This window comes from Eptesicus fuscus, chromosome 13, assembly GCF_027574615.1.
Source record: "Eptesicus fuscus isolate TK198812 chromosome 13, DD_ASM_mEF_20220401, whole genome shotgun sequence".
In the NCBI taxonomy this organism is placed as follows: Eukaryota; Metazoa; Chordata; class Mammalia; order Chiroptera; family Vespertilionidae; genus Eptesicus; species Eptesicus fuscus.
The window spans coordinates 1,331,726-1,348,189 of NC_072485.1; the positions used below are offsets into that span (position 1 = coordinate 1,331,726).

At 55.2% G+C, this 16,464-nt stretch overlaps 2 protein-coding genes across 2 annotated transcripts; both read right to left on the minus strand.

The window, feature by feature from the left end:
• Positions 1-1,215: 1,215 nt before the first annotated feature.
• Positions 1,216-9,062, minus strand: FOXR1 (forkhead box R1). Its single transcript, XM_054725648.1, has 6 exons — positions 9,002-9,062; positions 3,709-3,783; positions 3,367-3,617; positions 2,921-3,150; positions 1,700-1,920; positions 1,216-1,250 (listed from the first exon to the last, which is right to left on the minus strand). Exons 1-6 carry the CDS (start codon positions 9,060-9,062, stop codon positions 1,222-1,224), a joined length of 867 nt encoding a protein of 288 aa, XP_054581623.1. The 3' UTR covers positions 1,216-1,221.
• Positions 9,063-14,230: 5,168 nt separating this feature from the next.
• Positions 14,231-16,239, minus strand: UPK2 (uroplakin 2). Its single transcript, XM_008150090.3, has 5 exons — positions 16,164-16,239; positions 15,600-15,731; positions 15,325-15,463; positions 14,907-14,977; positions 14,231-14,367 (listed from the first exon to the last, which is right to left on the minus strand). Exons 1-5 carry the CDS (start codon positions 16,237-16,239, stop codon positions 14,231-14,233), a joined length of 555 nt encoding a protein of 184 aa, XP_008148312.2.
• Between the last annotated feature and the right edge of the window lie 225 nt (positions 16,240-16,464).

The window sequence follows — 16,464 nt, forward strand, 5'->3', positions numbered from 1 at the left end:
GCCACCTCCGGGAGGTGCGATGCCCAGGCCCTGGAGGGGTGTCTGCGGGAGAGCCACGTTTCGGTGCAGGCCTAGGCGGGCGGGCGAGGGGAAAGCCGGAGGGAACGGGACCGGTCAGCTCAGCCTGGGGGAAACCCATTGCCTTCAGGCACCGCCTAATGTCCTGGCATCCAGACATAGCTCTGAGCCTCGTTCCTCTTTCTTTTTTAAAAATATGTTTTATTGATTCCAGAGAGGAAGGGAGAGGGAGTGAGAGAGAGAAACATCAGTGATGAGAATCATGGATCGGCTACCTCCTTGCCCCACACTGGGGATGGAGCCCACAACCCGGGCCTGTGCCCTGGGCGGGAATCGAACCGTGACCTCCTGGTTCCTAGGTCAGTGCTCAGCCCCTGAGCCCCGCCGGCCGGGCGGACCACGTCCCTTTCTTACTTGCCCCCTATTCCCCTCAGGCCTGGGCTGGCAGCTGGCCTAGCCCTGAGCACGGCCGCCCAGGCCCAGGAGAGCCCCCGGCTGGGTCTGCAGCGCTGAGGACCGGACCCCGCGGGCTCTGGCTCTTGCTGAGGGTGTGGTGAGGCCGAGTGGCGCGGGGCGGCCCAGGCACCCAGCCCGCGGTTCCACCCGTGTGTGCGGGCGAGAGGAGCCTGACCATCCCTTCTCCATTTCCTCTCACCTTCGCGCTGCTCCTGAGTGGGCAGTGCTTTTTGGGGTCTTTTGCAGGCTGGCTGCTACAAGATAGCATCTCCCAAGACTATCGTCATCACCCAGAAAAGCGGGAACGGTGTCCGACCGGCATGGCTCAGTGGCTGAGTGACCTATGAACCAGGTCAGGGTTTGATTTCTGGTGAGGGCACTGAGGGCTTCATCCCCGGTGGGGGGCGTGCAGGAGGCACCTGATCAGTGATTCTCTCTCATCATTGATGCTTCCATCTCTCCCTTTCCTTCCTCTCTGAAGTCAATAAGAATATATTTTAAAAGGAAAAATGGGAATTGTTCCAGGATTCCAAAGAGGGTGAAGAATTTTCTTCCTTTGAGGAAAGAAAGAGTATGGGACCCCTTTGCTGCACACCAGACCACTGCCCCATTGCCTCTGGGGCATCCGTCAGCTCTGGGGACACCCCATTCCCAACCTCAGAGCTCACCGCCCCCATCCTCAGAGACCACACACACAGGCTGCTGCTGGAACTTTAATAAGGCACAGGCTGGCCTCGCTTCTTGGACTTACAGGTCAAAGAGGAAGGGCATCACATCTGTAAGAGAGGAGGAGTCACAGGAGCCGCAGCCCCCACAGGCGGTCTTTCCCCGAAGGCCCACGTGCCAGGCGTGAGCGTGAGGAGTTTCCGGCCCTCTTCCTAGATCAGAAGAGCCTCAGACACTCCTCCTGGTGTCCGGGCAAAGAAAGCGCCCCTTTGCACACGGTCGCTCACGCCAGGCCCCGGCACTGTGGCCACATGTCCCTAGGCTGCTGGCCTGTGAGCAGGACCAATGGTATCCGAGCTGTTTCTCCATCAGCTCCCTGGACCTCAAGTCCCAGCTTGTGGGTGGGTCCCACTTTAGGCAGCCGCCCCCGCCCCCATCTCAGACCCTGCTTTCCTCTCCCCTTCCTCCCACGGCGTGTTTCCTTCCTTGCACATCCAGCCTCGGGCCAGGATCTCCAGCCCCCCCCCCGCCCCCCCACCCCCGCGAGGCGGCCTCGCACCTGGCTGGCTCATGCACTGCTGGATCCTTGCCAGCTGCGCGGAGGCCAAGGCCCGGGCCTCCTCCTGGAAGCGGCGGCGGCCCTCCTCCGTCAGCCTCCAGAGGCAGGCCCGGGGCCAGGAGCCGGCCGGCACCTTCTCAAAGCTGTCCCGGAAGCAGAGGTTGTGGCGGATGGTGTTCTTCCAGCCCTCGGGCGCCGTCCGGAAGAAGGGGAAGTGCTGTCTGAGGACGGGCACGTGAGGCAGCGGTCTAGGCCTGGCTCCCCAGGGGCCGGGACCCTCGGCCCTCCCTCCAGGGGAGGCTCTGCTGGTTGAGCCCGTGGGACACCTCCCCCTGCTCTATGGTGGGCACAAACCCCGTCTTCTGAACGAGGCCCTCGCCTGCCCCGGCCCCAGGCTCCCTAGCCTCCCTCCCTCTGAGAACCGGGACCTTGACTGGCAACAGCAACGGGGCACAAATCGGGCCAACCAACTCCTGGGAGAGGCTGGTCCAGGAGGGGAACCACTGAGGGCGAGCATTCCGAGGCTCTTCTGATGCGGGAAGGGCCTGAGGAATCCCCACACTCGTGTGCACGTGACTGCCAAAGCTCCAGGCGAGCCCCTCCTCAGCCATGTGCCCTGGATAGGGGGGCTGTGCCCGGCAGTGCTGCCCACAGGGGGAGCATGGGGAGACTGCTGGTGAACCCAGACTTCATACTAGATGATCCTTAGAGGGAGTGGAAGAATCTGTCACCCAGAGGAACTTCTGTTTTAAAGAACTAAGATGACACTGGCCGGCGTGACTCAGTGATTGAGCATCGACAGGAGGTCACAGTTCGATTCCGGTCAAGGGCACAGGCCCAGGTTGTGGGCTCGATCCCCAGTGGGGGGCGTGCAGGAGGCAGCCAGTCAATGTTCTCTCTCATCTTGATGTTTCTCTCTCTCTCCCTCTCCCTTCCTCTCTGAATCAATACAAATATATTTTTTAAAAAGAACTAAGATGTAAAAAGAGTCGAGTTTTTGAATGTGAGAGTGGGTGGAGGTGGGCATCTTCCCCGCATGTGACGTGTGGACACACATCTAGGGACTACGCAGAGCCAGTGCCGGGGAGGCCGGTGAGGACACACCTGTCCTCCGGGGTCCGGGTGGTAACAGCCAGGCGGCAGCAAAGGGCTGGGTGGACTGGAAGGTTTCAGACCAGGGCCCTCACCCCCGCCCCTCCTCTCGGCCCAGCAGGCACCTACCGGGTGAAACTGTAGATCTGCTGCACGTGGAGGCCGCAGGGGGCGCTGTTTCTCAGTGCCAGTGCTATGAGGTGGAAGTAATTGAGAGGGGGCCGGGGCCAGGGCCTCCCCGCCTGGCTGGTGGCTTGCCCGAGCCTCCTCCGACTCTGGAGGGGGGCCCTTTTGTGAGGGGACGGGAGAGCCGCAGAGGAGCCGTCGTGCTGGTCCTGAGCCTCCTCCTCTTCTGTGAGCTGCAGGAGTACAGAGTGGGGCCTGTCCTGACCCTTGGCCTCTCCTCGGTGCAGTGGCAGGAAGGGGCCGTGGTGCAGGGCCACCCTCTGGACTGGTCCCCGACCCACGGGCACAGCTGACTGCTGAGCCCATTAACCCTGTGAGATCCCTGAACACCAGAACTCTGCGGTGCATCATCCCTTTGCCCACCCCGCCGGCAACCCCGAGACCCCCACCTCCGAGCTGCTGGGGGAAGAAAGGGGCTGCTTCGGAGGGGGAGACTGCTCCCCAATGGACGCGGGCAGCAGCTCCCCCACTTCGGCCTCTGAGCAGTGGGCACAGTCTTCCTCTTTCGGGGGCAGCAGAGGGGAGGGGAGTGTGCTGGTCAGGCCCTCCCCCTTCCTGGGCTGTGAGACCTCCAGCTTTCCGGGGGGAAACACGATGTTGGGGTTCACCCACATCCACAGGTTGGGCTCAGTGTGTGGGCCTGTGCAGAGAGAAAGCAGCTGGGCGCCTTAGCTCATGGCGCTGGGGGTCCAGCCCGGGCCTTGGGGCCACCCACTCGCTCCCACACTCACCATCTTCATCAGGGGAGGGGCTTTTCCCCACAGGCAGTGGTGGTGGCTCAACCACACGGAGTCTGTATCTGGCAACTGGCAAAAGGCAGACAGAAGAGGGTCAAAACGCCCTAGGACGTCCACCGTGGCCCCCGGGCCCTGGGCTCCGAGGCTTGTGGGACGGGCCGTGAGCCCTGTGGGGAGATATGACTCCATATCTGCTAGTTTTTCCTTACGTCTCGGACCTCATGCACCGTTGCGTCCCTCTCTTCTCACACTGTGCACACTGTCCCTGAAGGATCTGATGGGTGCCTGTGGCTTCGTTACCTTCTACCAGGATAAAAACTTTCACATCTCTACCCAGACTTCTCTACTCGCTCTTTTTTAAAATATGTATCTTTATTGATTTCAGAGAGGGAGAGAGATAGAAACATCAATGATGAGAGAGAATCATTGATCAGTTGCCTCCTGCATGCCCCCGCCCCCCCACCCGGGGATTGAGCCCACAACCCCGGCACATGCCCTGACTGGAATCAAACTAGGACCCTTCAGTCTGCAGGCTGATGCTCTATCCACTGAGCCAAAGCGGCTAGGTCTGAATATCATTTCTAAAACTAAACTCCAATTTAAAAAAACAAAAACTGCCGAAACCGGTTTGGCTCAGTGGATAGAGCGTCGGCCTGTGGACTGAAGGGTCCCAGGTTCGATTCCGGTCAAGGGCATGTACCTTGGTTGCGGGCACATCCCCAGTAGGGGGTGTGCAAGAGGCAGCTGATCGATGTTTCTCTCTCATCGATGTTTCTAGCTCTCTGTCCCTCTCTCTTCCTCTCTGTAAAAAATCAATAAAATATATTTAAAAAACAAAAACTAAACTCCCTCTTCCTCCTGGATTCCGTTTCAGCACGTCGCCCCACCTCTTAAGCAGCCTTTCAGGCCAGGCACTTAGAAATCGCTTTTGACTCTTCTCTTTCCCGACAGCCACAGCAAATCAATGACCAAGTCTGATCATCCTAGTCCAAGCCATAACCCAAATGGTCGGGTTATCAGTTATCCCCTCTCTTTAACTGATCATAGTACAGTTTGAATGACCTCTCTAACGTGTGAACCCCATCTTGTCAGCCTGCAGTAAAGCTTTGAAATGGCTTCCCATTGCCTTCGGGCCGAGTCTAAACATACCCCTTGAAAATGTCCAACATTGGCTGCTCACGGGTGGAGTCATTCCCCCCAGGCCCTTCACCACCTCCCACAGACCACACTCTTGCTCCCAGGCCTTCCTACAAGCTGTTTCTTTAGCCAGAACACGCCTCCTTCTTCTGTTTGCATGGTTCATTGCTATCGTGGACAGAAGGGGCCACAAGCTAACCTGACAGCTCCGGGGAGGCCTGCATGGCGGTCTAGCAGACTCAGAGACCTAAAGTCACCACAAAGGATGGTCTGAAATGGAACTTTAACTAAAGCAGTGATGGTGGGCAGTCACCTCCTAGGCCGGTATCTCCACTGACAAGGTCAACCTTTACCTGAACTGAGCCTTCTGTCTTTTTGCATCTATGGTAACACACCCTTGAAATGTCTGGGTAGCTTGTAACTCCCCTTTTTCTGGAGCCCCTGGGGCACAACCTAATGTGGTGGGCGCCAGGACAGAGACCACAAATTCCTTCATTATCATGTTAATTGTCCCTGCACCCACCTAAGTGTGTGTCCATCATTTTACTTTTTATCCAATCCCAGAGGTTTCCCGCTTTGCTTTCTCCCGCCTCTCTAGTCTATCAATGGATTTCATGTACCCACCCCCGTCCCCTCCTTTGATGGCAATGTATAAATAATAGTATAGATGTAACCCGCCATTCTCCGGAGCATTATCTCAATTCGTTCAGATTCTTCTTCCCGGCAATTGTCAACAGTTTGGCTCAAATAAACTCACAAAAATCCTTTCCAGGTTGGAATGTTTTCACGTTGTCCTCCACCGCTGCCCCAAAGCACATCGTCGGGGTCTGTTGTGCTAAATCCGATCGTCAGCCCAGCTGTCAGCAGGCCCGGGCAGCCTTCCCCTCAGCGGGCCACTCGTTCCTTAAATCTCTCCCTTCCTGTGGGTGGTCCCCGAGGACCACAGCTCTCTCCTCAGGTTCTGCTGGTTCTCTCTCTTCTCTCCAGTCTCTTTCCAATGTGATGCCCCCGGGCTCATCCTTGTTCCTTCTCTCTCCTCTCTTCTCACCTCTACACCAGACTCTCACAATTGCTATCTGCAGTCCACACCTCCAGAACTCCAGGCGTATATTTATCTGCTTACTCAACCTTTCTACTTGGATATGGAAAAAGTATTTCAACTCAGCCTGTCCAGAACAGCATTCCTAGTTTCTTCCTAAACCTGCTTCTCTCAGTAGAAAGCAACTCCATCCTTCCACTTATGTAGCCAAACACTTGGGAGGAATCATCCTCTAACCTCTCTTACACCACACATCCACTCTATCAGCAAACCTAGCTGGTTCTACCTTCTCACCACATCCCCTACTACCATCCTGGCGGTCCAGTCTAGCATCATCTCTTGTTTGAACAACTATAATAGCTTTCCAGTTAACTAGTCTCCTGGTTTCTAGGATCCTAATTTCTTTTCTTTTTGTATGTGTGTTAATCCTCACCCGAGGGCATTTTCCCATTGATTTTTTTAATGTATTTTCATTGATTTCAAAGAAGAAGGGAGAGAGAGAGAAACACCAATGATGAGAGAGAATCATTGATTGGCTGTCTCTTGCATGCCCGTTACTGGGGATAGAGCCTGCAACCTGGGCATGTGCCCTGACCGAGAATTGAACCCTTACCTCCTGGTTCATAGGTAGAAATTTTACCACTGAGCCACACCAGCTGGGCTCCACTGATTTTTAGAGAGTGGAAAGGAGGGGGAGAGATAGAGAGAAACATCGATGTGAGAGAGACACATCGATTAGTTCCTACCAGAGCTGGGAATCTAGCCTGCAACTGAGGTACGTGTCCTTGACCAGAATCGAACCTGGGACCCTTCATTCTGTAGGCGAATGCTCTATCCACTGAGCCAAACCGGCTAGGGCCTACTTTCTTTATATGTACAGTGTACCCACAACACAGCAGCCACAGTGGTCTTTTCAGAATATAGATCATGCCAGACCAGCTACATAACTTGTGGAGCTCCTTGTTAAAAAATTATTAAAAATCTCAAGACAGTTATAGCAGCACATTGAATTAAGTGAGAAGGTTAAAGGCGAATTCTTTCTATAACATCTGGTTCCCTCTAAGGGAACTTTCCTCAAGCGGAACAGTGTAACCCAGATGGGAAAATATAACCTATTGCCCCTTTTCCTGCAGTCTGGGCTAGCAAGATTTGTTGCCTGTTTGCTCACATGTTACAGAGGCCATAAATTGTAAAACAATACACCCCCCCGAGAGGGCTGTCAGTGCTGGTGCCGGACCAGGCCCGTAGGTGTGGTCTCACAACCCCCATCCCCACGCACGGGGCTTTTTGCAAAGCCCCTGAAAGGTCCGGAAGTCCCATCCATATTTGGGGACAAAGAAACGAAAAAGTTATAAAGGAAAAGCTTCCACTAGATAGATTGCTTTGCTCAGACTTTGAGAGGCAACTCCTCTGAGTCCGCTGGTGTAATAAAGCTGTGTAACCCCATTTCTCTAAGTGTCGCTTGGTTTTCTCCCGTCTTCTATAACGTAAGTGTTGCCATCCTGTGCAGCTACACAGGTCACATGCTCATGCACTGGTGACTGTCTCCCCTCTGCTCAAAACCTTCCAACCACGCCACATCTCCCTCAAAGTCAACCCCAACGTCCTTAAAGGGGAAGGCAGCTCTTCCTGGTCTCCCTGCCACACCTGTGAGCCTCCTCTCTCTTTTCCTTCACCCAGCATCCCGGGCCTCCTCACTGCTCCTCACCCTCCAAGCACATGTCTTCCTGGTGGCTTTTGTACTGGCGATTCTGCTGCCTGGGACCCTCCCTCTAAAGATGGTTCTCTTGGCTCCCTATCTCACCTCCTCCCACTCGATGCTCAAATACTCTGTTCCCAATGAAGCCCAGCCTGGTGCCCTGTTTAAAACTATAGCTGCCACCACCTTCCCTCTCCCCCGCCCCCCCCCCCCCCAGCCCTTCTACTGTGTCCTTTCCCCGTTTGACACACCAGTGAGTACATAACTAGCGGGTTGTCTGTTCCAGGAGAATGTAGGCTCCATGACAGCTTGTCTGTTTCCTTCCTTATGTATCATGAACTGTGCCTGGCAAACTGGGGTTCTCACTAAATCTCTCTCCAATCAGTGACCACAAGGGAATGGCCACCAGCACTGCTGTAGTGGCAAAGAGTTGGAGGCGATCTGGTCTCCTTGAGTAAAGTGCAGAAGTGAGCATGTGCAGAGGGTAGGCCACTGCACAACAGGAACACATGGTGGACCAGGTCTAGTTAGCAACCTGAGCAGCTCTCCAGAGAAATGTGCTATCACCGGCCCGCGGGGCTCAGGGGCTGAGCACTGAGCTAGGAACCAGGAGGTCACGGTTTGTTTCCCCATCAGGACACAGGCCCGGGTTGTGGGCTCCATCCCCAGTGTGGGGCGTGCAGGAGGCAGCCGATCCATGATTCTCTCTCATCACTGACGTCTCTCTCTCTCTCCCTCTCTCCCTTCCTCTCTGAGATCAGTAAAAATAGATTTAAAAAAAGAAACCCCTTCTCTGCCACAGGAAGACACAGCAAGAGGACCCGGCAGTCCTCACAGAAAACAAAAACAGAGAACCAGGTGATAAGGGGAAGCAATGAGCGTATGTAGATGAAGGTAACCTATAGATACAACAGAATGCTGAACAGCTGTTAAGGAGACACAGGCCTAAAAACACGGGGGACCAGTGCAGGGGGCAGGGGGGGCGGTGACTGACGGGAGGGGGGGCGAGTTAATCCGAGCCCTTTGCCCCAACAGGTGGCCACGGCTCACAGAGAAGGCAAGGTGAGGCCTCCACTCCCTGCACCTGAGGTTCCCACCCAGCCCGTGGGGAGCCCTCTCAGCGCCAGACCCCGGGTCACCGGCGGGACACAGCCGCGGCCAGAGCCGGTCATCACGTTACGTTCGCAGGAGAAAACTGACCAACCCCGTGCGCGCCCAGGAGGGCGGTGGGGGGCCTGGGCGGCCTGGGCGGCCGGGCGGGCTGGCCGAGCTGCTGGCGCCCAGGGACGGGTCCTGCTCCGGGCAGGGGCCTCCAGCTCCGGGGCGCGTGGTGGGCTCGCCCCGACGGGCCCACAGCTGGGCCCCACGCCCCACGCCCCACGCCCCCCGCCCCACGCCCCACGCAGGCTCACGGTTCTGCTCCGCGGGGGGCAGGTGCGCGGTGGCGCCGGCCAGGAAGCACTCGTTGCCCATGTCCCAGTCCAGCAGCCCCGGGACCTGGCCGTGGAGGCCGGCCCAGAGGTCCAGGCGCTGCGGCCGCGCGTCCACCTTCGGGAGGAGCCCGGCCCGGGGGCGGCGGAGAGACTGAGGCCGCCGCAGCCGCCGCAAATCCCGGAGCTGATGGAAGGGCCTGGGCCTCCACGGCCCCTCCCCGCGGCGTTTGCACAGACCTCCGACTTCACAGGTTCGGCTACCGCTTAAGAAAGACTCCGAGAGGGGACTGACTGCCTACAAGTTTGGGTTGGCTTTAAGGCTTCCCCAAGGTCCAATCTGTAGAACTTTGTGGAGATGGGATTAAAGGGTGCTCTTTCTTTTTTTTTTTTTTAATTTACTGATCTCAGAGAGGAAGGGAGAGGGAGAGAGAGAGAAGCATCAATGATGAGAGGGAATCATGGATGGGCTGCCTCCTGCACGCCCCCCACTGGGGATGGAGCCTGCAAGCCCTGACCGGGAATCGAACTGTGACCTCTTGGTTCATAGGTCAACGCTCAACCACTGATCCATGCTGGCCAGGCTTAAATTTTGTTTTTGTTTTTTTTTATTTTAATGAATCTTTATTGTTCAGATTACAATTGTTTCTCCTTTTTCCCCACATATCTCCCCACCACCCAGTTCCTACACCCCCTCTGCCCTTACCTCCCCCCCGCTGTCCTTATCCATAGGTGTATGATTTTTGTCCAGTGTCTTCCCATACTCCCCACACAGACACCCCTTTCCCCCTGAGAATTATCAATCCACTCCCATTCTATGCCTCTGATTCTATTAAGTTCACCAGTTTATTCTGTTCCTCAGATTTTTAATTCACTTGACTTTTAGATTCACTTGTTGATATATATGTATTTGTTGTTCATAATTTTTATCTTTCTTCTTCTTTTTCCTCTTTTTAAAGAATACCTTTCAGCATTTCATATAATGCTGGTTTGGTGGTGATGAACTCCTTTAGCTTTTTCTTATCTGTGAAGCTCTTTATCTGCCCTTCAATTCTGAATGATAGCTTTGCTGGGTAGAGTAGTCTTGGTTGTAGGTTCCTGCTATTCATCACTTTGAATATTTCTTGCCACTCTCGTCTGGCCTGCATGGTTTCTGTTGAGAAATTAGCTGATAATCATATGGGAGCTCCCTTGTAGGTAACTAACTGTTTTTCTCTTGCTGCTCGTAAGATTCTCTCTTTGTCTTTTGCTCTTGGCATTTTAATTATGATGTGTCTTGGTGTGGTCCTCTTTGGATCCCTTTTGTTTGGGGTTCTGTGCGCTTCCTGGACTCGTAAGTCTATTTCTTTCATCAGGTGGGGGAAGTTTTCGTTCATTATTTCTTCAAATAGGTTTTCAGCATCTTGCTCTCTCTCTTCTTCTGGTACCCCCATAATTCTGATGTTGGTTCGCTTGAAGTTGTCCCAGAGGCTCCTTACACTATCTTCAACTTTCTGAATTCTCTTCTCTTCCTGCTTCTCTGGAGGAGTGTCCTTGGCCTCTTTGTATTCCAAATCTTTGAGTTGATTCTTGCAATCCTCTAGTCTGGTTTTGGGTCTCTGTATAATATTTTTTATCTCAGTCAGTGTATGTTTAATTTCTAGTTGGTCCTTTTTCATATCCTCAAGGGTCTCATTGAATTTATAGGCCTTTTCCATGAAATTCTTGAAAAACCTTATAACCGTGGTTTTGAACTCTATGTCCAGTCGCTTATTCTCCTCCATTTCTTTGGTTTGTGATCTGTTTCCTTGCCTTCTCATATTCTCTGCTTCCCTGAGTTGGTAGGGTAGTTTTGTCTACTAGGTGTCCTATTGGTTCAACGGGTCAGCCTCCCAGTTACTTGAGGTGGACACTCTTGGGGTACCCTTGTGTACTGTGTGTTCCCCAGCAGGAGCTACAGCAAGGGCTAGTTTTCTCCTCCTTTGCTTGGGCAGTTTTGGAGCAGTCTGGAGCTGTAGTTCAAATTTTGTTTTTAATAATTTAAAAATTTTAGAAAAATTCTAAGAATACTATAAAAACTCCTGTATACCTAAATATTGTAATTCAGCTATTACACTACTGACATTTAACCACATTCAATTTTTCTTTCCCGATATACATGTATAGTATTTTTTCTGAGCTGTTTAAGAGTATTTGCAGACATCATGCCTCTTTGCCATTAAAGACATTAGTGTGTATTCCCTAAAACAAGGATATTGGCTTACATAACCAGGAAATCAGAAATGAGAACATTGTCTTAATAATATCTTTTTTTGTTGTTGTTAATCCTCACCCGAGGATATATTCCCATTGATTTTAGGGAGAGTGGGGGAGAGAGGGAGAGACCGAGAGAAACATCGATGTGACAGAAACATATAGATCGGTTGCCTCCTGTACGAGCCCAGGCCAGGGAGGAGTTTGCAACCAAGGTACGTGCCCTTGACTGGAATAGAACCCGGGATCCTTTGGTCCAAAGGCTGATGCTCTATCTACTGAGCCACACTGGCCAGGGCCCAATAATATCCTTTATAAAAATTTGGTTTTGGCCCTGGCCGAGTAGCTCAGTTGGTTGAACTATCCTCCCAATGCACCAAGGTTTAAGGTTCCATCCCAGGTCAGGGCACATACAGTAATGCAACCATTGAATGCATAAATAAATGAACAAATCGATGTCTCTCTCCCTCCCTCTCTCTCTTCCTCCCTCCCTCTCTCTCTTCCTCCCTTCCTCTATCCCTCCTTCCCTCCCTCCCTCCCTCCCTGTATTTCTTTCTTTTTTTTTTAATTTCTTTATTGATTAAGGTATCACATATTTGTCCTCGTCCCCCCATTCCCATCCCACACCCCTCCCCACACATGCCCCCACCCCCCTGTTGTCCTTAACCGCCGGTTAGGCTCATATGCCTGCACACAAGTCCTTTGGTTGATCTCCCCCTTTACCCCCACCCTTCCCTACCCTCCCCCCGAGGCCTGACAGTCTGATCCATGCCTCCTTGTTTCTGGGTCTGTTCTTGTTCATCAGTCTATGTTGTTCATTATTTCCCCTAGATGAGTGAGATCATGTGCTATTAGAAATACACTTACAAGAACCAAAAATGAGACAAGCAATAATGGTTATGGTGACAGGCAAATGAATCAGTCTGTAGTGAGTTTCTTTCTGGGCCAACAGTTCTTTTGAGACCCAATTTCAATGTCCAACAGTTCCTCCCTGTATTTCTATAAAAATCAACTGAGAAGTTTGTTTTCGGGCCTGGCCGGTGTTGCTCAGTGGTTGAGCATTCACCTATGAACCAGGAAGTCACGGTTCGATTCCCAGTCAGGCTGTTGTGGCAGAACGCACGGCAGAAGGATCAGCCAACTCTGAGGGAGGAAAGTGTAACCTTTTATTTCGCAGATCTGCTAGTCCAGGGGATTCCGGATCCAAAGCCTGAACTGAACTCAGGGGAGCCTCTGACCTCTATATCTCCTCCTGGGCGGCAGCTCCGCCCACGGCAGTCAGAGTGGGGAAGTAAGACCATAGTTTTTTTGTTTTTTTGTTTTTATTGATTTTTACAGGAAGGAAGGGAGAGGGACAGAGAGCTAGAAACGTCGATGAGGGAGAAACATCGACCAGCTGCCTCCTGCACATCCCCTACTGGGGATGTGCCCGCAACCAAGGTACATGCCCTTAACCGGAATCGAACCTGGGACCTTCCAGTCCGCAGGCCGACGCTCTATCCACTGAGCCAAACCGGTTTCGGCAAGACCATAGTTTTAACCAGACACTGAACTAGATTGCAAAGCCCCCCACCCCACCCCCCGTTTTCCTTTTCAGGTGTGGCTCAGTGGATAGAGCATGGGGCTGCAGACCAAAGGGTGCCAGGTTCCATTCTGACCAAGGGCAGGTACCTCTGTTGCAGGCTCCTCCCCAGCCCGGGCCCTGGTCGAGGAGCGTGCAGCGGGAACATTTTTTTGAATTGAGTGAGGGCGACTACTCCTGCTCTTTCCCTCAGTTACCACATGCCCCGCTCTCGACTCTGCCCACCAGGTTACTCCACGCCTGCTCCCTCCTTCCAGAGCCCCTCTAGCCTCTTCTCCATTCCCCACTCCAGGACCCTGGCCTTTGGTCTCCCCCGGTGGCCCTCTGTCTTTCCCTAGTCAGAGCCTCCAATCCTCTTCCCCGACGCTTCCCCTGCCTCTGCCAGCTGGTGCCCACGTCACTCACCCCCGGCCCCGTGGCCTCTCGGTCCCCACGTGGCGCACCCACCCCTGGTGGGGGGCTCGTTGCGGAGGGCGCACAGCCCCACAGCTAGGTGTGGGTCTGCGGACTCTGACTCCTGAGTTCCCTCCTCTGGCCCCTGCCTCCTCTGGAGCTGAGGAATGGGGCGGAGGGGCCTGGAAGCTGCCGAAGCCTAGACGCAGACTCTGTAGCCTCAGGACGAAGTGGGGGCCACAGATGGGGACACATGCAGCAGAGGCAGCGGCTGACTTAATTAATTAATTACTTTTTTAAACATATTTTTATTGATTTCAGAGAGGAAGGGGGAGGTAGAGAGAGAGAAACATCAATGAGGAGAGGGAATCAAGGATCGGCTGCCTCCTGCACGCCCCCTACTCGGGATCAAGCCCACAACCCAGGCATGTGCCCTTGACCTGGAATTGAACCAGGACCTCCTGGTTCATAGGTCAGCGTTCAACCACTGAGCCACACCGGCCAGGCTTTATTTTTTTTTTAAAATATTTTTAAGTGATTTTCAGAGCGAGAGGAAGGGAAAGGAAGAGAAAGAGAAAGGTGAGAGCAAAATATGGATCGACTGCTTCATGTCCACCCCCTGTTGGGGATCAAGCCCACAACCTGGGCGTGTGTCCTGACTGGGACGGGGCACAGGACGCCCAACCAACTGAGCCACACTGGCCAGGGCCCCTTATTGTAGGAGCTCAGTCACTGGTGAATCCTTGTTGGAGGCCATTAAAGAAGTGAGAGGGGAGGGAACTCCACTGTGACAGGAACAGGGTGAGGAAGAGGACAGAGCTGGGAAAGGGAGGCCTGGAGACAAGGGGAGGAGCGGAGGGAGGAGGGTGAGGGGAGCTAAGGCACCAAGGAGCCAGACGGGACGGGGAACAGGCTGGCTTGTCAGGAGCAAAGGCCCAGGTCTGGGCTGGAGAGCTGGCCAGTGCCAACCTCCTGGCCGAGCCCCCCGCGCCCACTTGGCCTCCTCACTTCCGGGCGCCCAGTGCCAGGGCCACGACGAAGCCCACGACCAGCAGGAACATGGCGACGGAGAGCAGCACCGTGATGACCACCATGCCCCCCGTGCGGGCCATCCCCAGCCCGAGGGAGGCCCCCTGGCGTCCTGTGGGGGGAAGAGGGAGGTCCGAGGGCAGGCGGCGGCCCGGGCACTCAGCTGGCTGCCTCCTCCAGCCACTCCGCCAGTACCCTTTCATCTGTCTATTCTCCCAGCATCCGGGCCAGCCAAGGGATCCAGACATCCACCCAGGAACCGGCTAGGGGGCCACTCCGGCATCACTCGCGAAAGCTACCGCAATCAATCGGACCCGGTCCCCCCACAGAGAACCTTCAGTTTAGCAAGAAGATGAGCCAGCCCAGTGGGAATGCCCCGGGCTGGCCCTGGCTGGGTGGCTCAGTTGGTGAGAGTGTTGCCCCAATACGCCGAGGGTGCGGGTTCCATCCCCCGTCAGGGCACATACAAGAAGCAACCCATGACTGCATACATAAGTGGAACAACAAATCTCTCTCTCAAACCAATCAATTAAAAAGGAACAAGTAAAATGCCCAGGGCTCGGTGCTAGGATAGAGGGGGCCCCAGGGGGCTGGCAGTGCCGAGAAGGGCGGGGGGCTGCGGCTGGAGCTGAGAGGGAGCAGGTTACTCACGAGGGAGGGTGGACATGGGGACCTCTCGGCTGGACTCAGTGGCCGTCCCCTTCCGCACCCGGTAGGAGACGCTGTTGTGGGTTAGGAGAAAGGAGAGGGTCCTCAGGGCGTGTCTGGGACTCGGGAGGAGGGGAGCCCAGCCAGGCCTCCCCCGTGCCTCCTCCGGGAGCGGCCCGCTCTTTTTTATTATTTTTATTTTTAAAATATATTTTTATTGATTTCAGAGAGGAAGGGAGAGGGAGACAGAGAGAGAGAAACATCAATGATGAGAGAGAATCACTGATTGGCTGGAGAGGCCCATTCGTGAGCCCTTTAGCTATGCCCTCTCTCCCCAAGGTGACCACGTCCCACCACGACCGCCCACTGCCAGGACCCAGCGCCCCCTCCCCCAGGGCCCGGGCCTGGACCTGGCACCTACTAGTATTTGGTTCCTGGCGCGAGGTTTGTCACCTGGTATGCGCTGAGCCGGGTGACGGTGAAGCCGGCCCCGCTGTCCACCACACTCACCAGCTCCCTTCGCCCACGGCAGGGGGGCACCACAAAGCCACGCGTCACCACTGCGGGAGGTCGAGGCCCGAGGAGAGGGGCAGTTTACAGTGCGGGCCCAGCAGCGGTGGTCGAGGGAAGGGGCGTGGAGCAGGCACGCTGGGGCATTCTGGGAAGGAACCGGGGTGCCAGGGAAGGGGAGCAGACCTGTGCTGTCATTGGCTCTCCGGACCGTCAGGGTGGCGTTGCCCCCGGTGAGGTGGCAGGGGGGCAAGGCAACCAGCAGGCTCTCCGTGAGCGCCGGGGACAGCAGGCCGGAGAGGCTTGAGATGTTGAAAACTGCTGAGGGGCCGGGGGGAAGTTAGGTGGCCCCCACTGTCAGACCTGTCCCCCACCCCCCCCCCACCCCCAGGTGCCTCTCCCACCCTGCGGGCCATTGGCAGAACACGGACCTTTGCTGGTCCGACCGCCAGGTGGCAGGCGTGGGCTGCAGAACCTGGGTACCCTACAAACCTGCAGATCCAGCGGGCCCAGCCTCACCCCTACCCCAGCCTCGGCCCATCCCCAGGCCGCTCTGCCTCCTGGGCCAGGACGAGGACAGGAGTGTGCACTGGGCTCAGTGGCCGATGGCTTCAGTGACCAATGACCAGTCACTGCCATCGGCAGTCCCCACTCCCGACTGGCCAGATGAGCCCCTCTTTCTGAGTCTGGAAGGCACAGGGGGCACTGCCCCGTCCAGGCCCAGCCCTCCACCCCCCAAATGGCAGAGACCTGCAGCCCCTGGGGCCAGGATAACCATCAGGACCAGGGTCAAGGGCAAGGTCCGGCTGGGTAGCAGGGATGCCATAGCTGGGCTGGGAGCTGGAATGGATGCTGGCGGCTGGGGCTTCTGGAGGCAAGTGAGGCCTCGCCGCTGGGGCTGCGGTTTTGTCCTGGGGCGGGGGGAGGGGCTGGAGAGGAATCTTGTCCAACCTGCCCCTTGGGCTTTCCAGCCTGGGGGGTGGGCGGAGAGACAGGTTTTTCAGGATGTGGAGCTGGCCCTTAGGCCCGGAGTAAGCATCTAGGTGGCTTA